The 8,449-nt window shown below is 43.8% G+C and overlaps 1 protein-coding gene across 9 annotated transcripts in view; it reads right to left on the reverse strand.

The window, feature by feature from the left end:
- Positions 1-8,449, reverse strand: part of CENPP (centromere protein P) — a 320,121-nt gene that overhangs the window by 279,362 nt on the left and 32,310 nt on the right. For all 9 annotated transcript variants that reach the window (XM_025206733.1, XM_025206731.1, XM_025206732.1 and 6 more), the window contains one exon: positions 2,585-2,681. In XM_025206733.1, coding sequence (XP_025062518.1) covers positions 2,585-2,681 — 97 coding nt within the window. The remainder of the gene's footprint in view (positions 1-2,584; positions 2,682-8,449) is intronic.

The following is an 8,449-nucleotide window of genomic DNA, read 5'->3' on the forward strand; positions in this document are numbered from 1 at the left end:
ATATATTAACTCATTTGAAGTTTTCTTGACAATACGTTGCCCATGGACTGGTCATCATAATTAGTCCCTATTTTGCAAAATGGCTTGGTTAGCATTTAAGTCTGAAAATTTAAGTAAAACTACAGCAGGAAAAATGAAAGACCATTAAAGAATAATGATTATTCGGGTTCAGTAATTATAGCAAACAAAGCAAACATTAAATTGAATGAATAACACTGTGCACTCAAAACTACTACTCTCCAATTACCGTTGAAATTCAGGAAGAAAGCACTACCTTCCAGATCTGTGCTGCATTCTCCAAAGGGAAAATATCTCCCTCGTCATTACACCAAGGCTGAGACATATCATAGATTCATAGATGTTAGGGTCAGAAGAGACCTCAATAGATCATCGAGTCCAACCCCCTGCATAGGCAGGAAAGAGGGTTGGGTTCAGATGACCCCAGCCAGATGCCCATCTAACCTCCTCTTGAAGACCCCCAGGGTAGGGGAGAGCACCACCTCCTTTGGGAGCCCATTCCAGATTTTGGCCACTAACTGTGAAGAAGTTCCTCCTAATGTCCAGTCTAAATCTGCTCTCTGCTAGCTTATGGCCATTATTTCTTGTGACCCCCAGGGGCACCTTGTTTAGTAGATCGGCTTGGCTTGAGTTGTGCTCGACTACAGTCCTACCCTAGGCTGCCACGCGAATAAGGCTTAAGCCGACTCTGTGTCCTGGGTCTCCTCAGCCCTAAGTGGGCTCCAGACACTTTTGTGCACTCAGGCACTATTGGGACTTCCCAAACCCAAACCCTGCTACTCCCAAACCCAAGCCACCAGTATAAACTATAACTAGTGTTCCATGTTTTCAGTTTTTATTAAAAAAAAACAACAACAAAAAAACAGGAATTTTTCAGGGTTTATTTTCCAAACATAAAAACCAGGTTGAAATCGGGATAAAAGGAAGAAAAGAAAAAAAAATGGTTTAAATCGGGGCTCCGCTTGTCCCTAACTCACCCCAGCCCCCAGGCTGTGCCATGCCATAGTACAGGCAGATGGCATTGGCTGCTCCTGGGACCACTGCAGCAGGGACTGGGGTGAATGGCAATAAGCAGAGCCCTGGGGGGCACAGGGTGCAATGCAACTTGGCCCCGCTCACCCCAGCCCCTGCTGCGCTGCAGTAACCGATGCCAGCTGCCTGCAGCTGCTGGGCAGTACTGCAGCCCAAACCCCTCAGGGCTTCGCTTGTCTCCACTCACCCCAACTGCTGCTGCAGAAGCCCTAGGAGCAGCCAACATCATGGTACAGCCCAGGGACCGTGGGGAGTGGCGTGCGGCTGGACATGGGGGGGGCCTAACTCCAACCAGTGGCTCCTATCCTGTGGGCCCGTCTGGAGTGGTCGGGTGCAGCGCCCGCCGCAGGGAGCAGGGCCAGGCTCTCCCGCCTGCCCCCTGGCAGGGCTTGCAGCTCTCAGCACCCAGGGCAGGGCCACAGCCAGAGCCACTGGGGTGTAGCTGGGACCCGCCCACCCTGGGAACGATTCATACGGCCCCTCCTGCCCCACCTGGGGTCAGAGCCCGAAGCCCTGCACCACCAGGCAATGGGTCCAGCCACTCTCCCCCAGCTCCCACGTGGCTACCACCCCCTTTTCTGCATGTGGCCACTACCACACCCTGTCCCCTCCATGTCTGGCTGGAAACCTGTGCCTCAGGTAACTGACACCTTTAGCTTATCGGCACCCCCCAGCCATTCCCCACTAGTGCCGGATAACAGGGATTTAACTGTACCCAGTAAAATTGAGTGAACTGAAGAACAGGAGTAAATCAGTAAAAATGGGTATAAAACAGTAAAAACCAAATAACTTCAATTTAAATAATCAGGGAATTTATCAGTGAAAAATCAGGAAAAATTGAAAACACAGAACACTAACTATAACAAAGGAAAAAGCCTCTATCTATAATACCAATTAACTTGCTCTGGGCCCGAACACAAACAGTGGCTATCTGTCTGTACAACAGGCTTCTCTTCATCCTGGGTCACATTCCTGTTTGCCTCCCCTAAGATAGCATCAGCGCCAGCTAAGAGCTCTTGTGGCCCCTCCTGCTCTGGAGCTCCTTCCTTTGTAGCCTCCAGAGTCAGATTGACTATGTAAGCTCAGGCTTTGAGCTTATATACATGCTAAGCCCTGCCCCCTTCCAGTCAAGTGCTTCAGCAGACATCACAGGTGTGTTTATCCTAACCCTGAGGACCTGCCCACTTGCCCTGTGGCTGCTTAGCTGATGTTTGCAGCTCTTAGCCCCTCAGCAGTCTGGCTATTTGTCCCTTGTGTCTGTTACTGCTGGCTTTTGGCTACATCTCAGCTAGCAAGTAGCTAGGTTCCTTAGCTGCTAGCTTTCCCTGACCAGCTCATCCTGTTGCAGCTTCCTCTTAAGTAACAGGAGCCTTTTGGCTCCTTTTTACACTACATGAAATAAATATATTTTATTATTCTGAAAAGTCCTGCACAAAGTACCACTTTTGTTTTCTTTGCTCTTTCAAGCAAAAAATTTTGATCATATACACAAAGAATATATAGATATATAAAAGTACAAACATTAACATACTACCTTGAAATGTAGGAAGGTGCATTTACGATGTTTACACCACTGAGCAAAGTTGGAAAAGGCTCTGAAAAAAAGCAAAAGGTTTCCTTCTTCTTCAGCCCTATAGGAAAAAAAGTATGTAGGTCAATAAGTAGGCCTTGTAACATGCATCTATGAGGAGCATAATTTTTTTCTGCTACAGAATTTAACTGGTTTCTTAAGATTTGATTCTTAAGCCTGGAACTTACAACAGGTTTCAGACTGGAAGAACCCATGCCAAGTCAAAAGGAATCTGAATAACGTTCACAGAAGAACTGAATAGTTTTTCAACCATAACTTTAAGCACTGAGGACACCCCCACACCATAAAAAGTACCTGGGCAATTTTGCATAACTTTGAGATTTTCTGTGCATAATTTTTAGTTTTTAGCTGTGTGATTAACATCGCAATTAATTGAAACTAATTTTTTAATTGTGCAACTAATCACAATCAAATTTTTTAACAGTTTGACAGCCCTACAAAGAATGTTTTTCCAACTACTCAGTTGGTCTAATAAAAGATATCACATCTACCCAAAGAACCTTGCCTACATACGGCCCTAGACCACCATGGCTACAACCCAACCCTGTAATAACTTGATATTCTTTTAGATAGTCCAGTAAGCAGCTCTGCCTCAATTTTTTTTGTTTTTTTTTTTCCAAAAAGTGATTTCTGGGGTATTATGTTGAAAATTAAAAATGGCAAGAGCTATTAGTCAAAGGTGAATAACTGAGATGACAGCCATGCACTACCAAAATCAAAAAGAAAAATGAACAAGACAAGCCCGTGAATGTCATGTGTTAATATTACTGCTTTAACTCTAGGTCTTGTAAGTGTTTTTTTATGTAGTTCTTTTCATATTTTTGAACCCAACTTCTTCCCCCACTTTTGGCAGCTTTAAGAATTCATGAGTAATCTCTCTCTCCTTCTCCTACATTTAGGGATAGAAACAAAATCTCTAGTCACAGCATATTTGGTCTTCAAGATGACAGGTCACCTGACAAGCAACCATTTGTCAATAACTCATTTTTGGCACCATGACATTAGCTGAGGCAATAAACCCAACAATTATCCATCAGTACCAGTATTTTCAACACCCTCTTAAATAATATCACCACCACTTTTGGTTTGATATTTAATTTCATACTCCTAAGATTTTCCATATTGTTAACTGGGCATTCTTATGAGCTTTGCATAACTTGGTGGATCTCTAGACTTGAGGCACCCCTCCAGAAATCTTGTGAATAGTACAGCACCTAATTTCAAAAACTAATTTACTATAATAACTGCTTGAAAAGGGGGCAGGAAGCAGGAAAAGCAGCCAGCATGGCAAAAAGTGTGCTCTGTAGTGAGTAAGGGGAGGAGGAGCAGCAGCTAGAAGGGAAGAAAGAACCTGCACATATTTCCTTACCAAAGCCTGCAGTCATCTTGCTTATGTCCTCTCTCCTGGCAGTACCTTTCAAAGGCTGCCATGGCATCCTGGTTGAGAATCGCTGATAAGAGTAAACTGCATCTTGAGGAAAACTAAATACCATGTTCTCAGTCTCTGCCTGCGTAGTGTTCAACTGATCAAATTTTGCTGTGAAACTAGACTTCCTAAGGAGCAACAAGATCCTTTGTTTGTTAAAAGATGCACTGTAAATTAAAGAGAGATTCTCTCACATCAGCATAAAGTTTCATTGCCTTTATATCTTCCACAAGCACCAGGTGGATACAATCACTGGAACTTCTGTATGCAAAAATGATTACTAAGGAATTAACATAAATACAGAAACTAATTTATGAAGGACTCAACCAAATTAGGATTCCATTGCACTGTCTTTGCAGAAGCACATATAAATAGACCACACTTCTATTCCTGATTAAAACATCAAGAAACTGGTGATTGAACCATTTCAGTTCAATCACTGGCTTTAAAGTTTACACCCATAACAGCACAGTAATAATAACAATTGCTCAAAAATTAATTGAATACAAACAAATGCAACATAAATTTGAGTTCTGACTCAGATTTAATGATGACTTTGAATTTATACTAAGTATGGGATGTGCATGTCTAACTAAGGATAAGACCTCACAGGTAAAATGGACCATAGCTCAAAAAAGCATGAAAGGGATTTTCGTTTTTTAAAGGCAATAAGTGAATTAGCAGAGTGCAAATCACTATTTGGGGTTCTCTTAGATTTCTCATATTTTCCAACCTTAAATAGAATTTATTTCAGGAAGAAAGTTAATCCCACTGAAAGCAACAGATGTCAGTCAGCCAAATGAGACATCACAGTATTTTGCTGCTGGGTCTGTAATTTTCCTTTTGGATTAAGCAGACACTATATACAGTTCTTTGCCAAAAAAGTGCAGCGGCACTGACAAGACCTGCCAGTACCCATACAGCCCATAAACTTCTTATAAGGTGCTTGGCCCTCAAAGGCTTGGAATTAAGCTGCAGGCAAGGAGTAGATACTAGATGGTGTGAGTGGGAGACTGGAAGTGATGACTAGCTAACAAGGTTGGTGCCACAAAGGGCGTAAGAACTCCAAGAGGAAATGCTGAGATGGAGAGGCCAGATAATCATGCTGGGAAAAAGCCAGAGGTAAATCACCCCAGTCCTAACATCCAGAAAGGACAGAAAGTTTTGTTCTTTTTTGTTGTGAATTCACAGTTGTATTGGCAAAGAATAAACTAGCCTGAGAAAATGTGAGCAGAGCTGACTTACCTGTCTAAAGCAGCAGGGTAAGCAACCCCACTTACATTGCTTATGTTCACAAATCTCTCTTTAAAAAGTCTGCTGATATAAAACTATATAAATCATTATGCGTAGATATAAAATCATCTTGGTTTTGATTTGTCTATGTTAAAAATCATAGACAGACTCAGGATCATAGGGTCACAGGAGGGACACCAGCCCACCAACTGTTAGTGCAGACTTAGTTTCATAGTTTCATAGTTGGTAGGGTCGGAAGGGACCTGAGCAGATCATCAAGTCCGACCCCCTGGTAACACGGCCATCCTTAGGGACCCTGTCCCATGACATTGTGACATAGTTTGGGTTGACACGTGTAGTTGATTATAGAACTATTTGGTCTGAGTTTTGTATAGTCTTTAAAAAAACAGTAAAAAATATTAGGGGTGTGCGAAGCGGGCCCTATTTGATTTGGATTTGGCCCAAATCAGGGACGGTAATTCAATTAATTGATTCAGATCATTGTCCCTGATTCAATTCAGCTGAATCCAAATCTGAAGATTGATGCTGATTTAGAGAATCAGCGATTTGGACATAGACACAGCTTTTAAAGTTTTTTCTACATACCTTGAAGTAGCAGGCATGGCTCATGATCGCTGTAATGCTGGGGTGGATGGAGTGTCACACAGGAGTGCAGGGGGGCCCTTCATGTGCTTGGTGGCGAACCCGGAAGTGGACCAGAAGTATTTATGGTTCACTTCTGAGTCTGCTGGGGAGCACACTGGGGACCCCCCCCCCATGCCCTGCTGGCTCAGCGATCAGCCACAGGGGGACCCTATGTGCCCCCCTGCCTCAGACCCAGGAGGCACCAGTTGCTGAGCTGGGGGGATGCGGGGGGATGGGGAGGGGCCTTCACCTGCTCCCCAGCAGACCTGGAAGTGGACTGGAAGTTCTTCTGGTCCACTTCCAGCTTTGCTGCTGAGCATGCTGGGGAGCCCCCCCGTGCTTCTGTGGGACACTCCACGTGCCCCAGCATCACAGCATTCACAAGCCCCTGCTACCTAGAGGTATGTAGAAAAAACATTTAAAGCTGTCTCTATGTCTGAATCTGTGAATCTTTCTGCGTCTCTATTCCTAGACACAGACCAAGACAAATCTTCCAGTTGGATTGTGGATAGCCACAGGAGGGACACTAGCCCACCAACTGCTAGCACAGACTTAGTGAAGGGGCACTTGGAGGGAATGGATGTGTTCAAATCAGCGGGCCCAGATAAACTTCACCCAAAGGTACTGAAGGACTTGGCAAATGTCATAGCAGAGCCACTGGTATGGCTGTTCGAGCACTCATGGTACTCTGGTCAGGTCCCAGAGGACTGGAAAAGGGTCAATGTGGTCCCAATTTTCAAGAAGGGGAGGAGGGAGGAACCAGGAAACTATAGGCCAGTTTGTCTCACCTCCATCCTTGGGAAAACTCTGGAAAAAATCATTAAGGATCACATTCGTGGGAGCCCAGCAGGGGAAATAATGCTGAAAGGTAATCAGCACAGGTTCACTGCAGATAGATCCTGCCTGATTAACCTTGTTTCTTGTTATGACCAGGTCACAAAATGCTTAGATGCAGGAGTTGAGGTAGATGTAATCTACCTACACTTTAAGAAAGCCTTCGATATGGTATCACATTGTTCTTGTAAATAAACTGACAGACTGTGATGTAGATGATTACATGGTCAGGTGGGTGGCAAATTGGCTTAGGGGTCACACCCAGAGAGTGGTGGTGGACGGATCGATATTGACCTGGAAAGATGTGGGCAGTGGAGTCCCACAAGACTCAGTCCTTGGACTGGTGCTATTTAATATCTTCATCAGTGACTTGGACGACGGTGTAGAGAGCACCCTGTCCAAGTTTGCAGATGATACCAAATTATGGGGCAAAGTTAACACACCAGAGGGTAGGGAACAGATCCAGGTGGATCTGGACAACTTAGAAAAATGGGCAGAATGAAATAGGATGCAGTTCAACAAAGACAAGTACAAAGTGCTGTACCTGGGCAAAAAGAACCACCAACATACTTACAGGCTGCAGGGTGACCTTCTCAGCAGCACAGCGGCGGAAAGGGATCTCGGAGTCATAGTTGACTTCAAGATGAACATGAGTTGTCAATGTGACGAAGTGATCAATAAGGCTAACCGCACTTTATCATGCATTAGCAGATATGTGACAAACAGGTGCAGAGATGTGATGCTTCTCCTCTATGAGGCACTGGTCAGACTGCAGTTGGAGTACTGCATCCAGTTTTGGGCACCGTACTTCAAGAGGGATGCAGAGAATCTTAAGAGGGTTCAGAGAAGGGCCACTCATATGGTCAGAGGTCTGCAGGCAAGGCTCTACGAGGAGAGACTGAGGGACCTAGATCTCTTCAGCCTTCACTATAAATTAATAGGGGAAGGCAGCAGAGAATAGGAGATGCTCTATTTACTAGGGCACCCCCTGGAGTAGCTAGGAACAATGACCACAAATAGACAGAGAGCAGATTTAGGTTGGATATTAGAAAGAACTTCTTCACAGTAAGGGTTGCCAGAATCTGGAACGGGCTTCCAAGAAAGGTGGTGCTCTCCCCCACCTTGGGCCTTTCTTTTTTTCTTGGTGGAATATAAAAACTTGGAGTCAATCATCTGCCTACTAAAACAGAGTGGTAATTTTGCTTTTTGGAATTTAAAGAAGTCTTAATGCCAAAAACTAAGTGTGTCAGATAGGAAGAGAAAAATTCTTGGAACTCTGGTTTTGTCAATTTCAGAATAGATAAATAGTAGCAAAAGAACTTGATTATGGTCAATATCATTTATATTCTCAAACTTTCATTTTCATCTTATCTGATCATTATGAAAGTATATTTATTAAGTATGAAAAAAATGAGTGGAAGAGAACAGAGTTAACAAGTCACACTGATGCCTGCTAACTTTCAACAGAAAATTAACACTCAAGACAAGTTAAAAAGTCAAAACAGAAGCTATGTACAAAAGAAAAACAACAAAGACTATTTTAAAATAGTTTTATACTCATGACAGAGATGGTCCTTCCCCATCAAGAAAGCCTTTGATGCAGTCAGTCACGCTGGCAGACCAGTGCGTCTGTCCTGGAAAACTCCATAGAGTCATGCATCAACTCCAGG

The sequence above is a fragment of the Alligator sinensis genome, unplaced genomic scaffold (assembly GCF_000455745.1).
Source record: "Alligator sinensis unplaced genomic scaffold, ASM45574v1 scaffold78_1, whole genome shotgun sequence".
Taxonomy (NCBI): domain Eukaryota; kingdom Metazoa; phylum Chordata; order Crocodylia; family Alligatoridae; genus Alligator; species Alligator sinensis.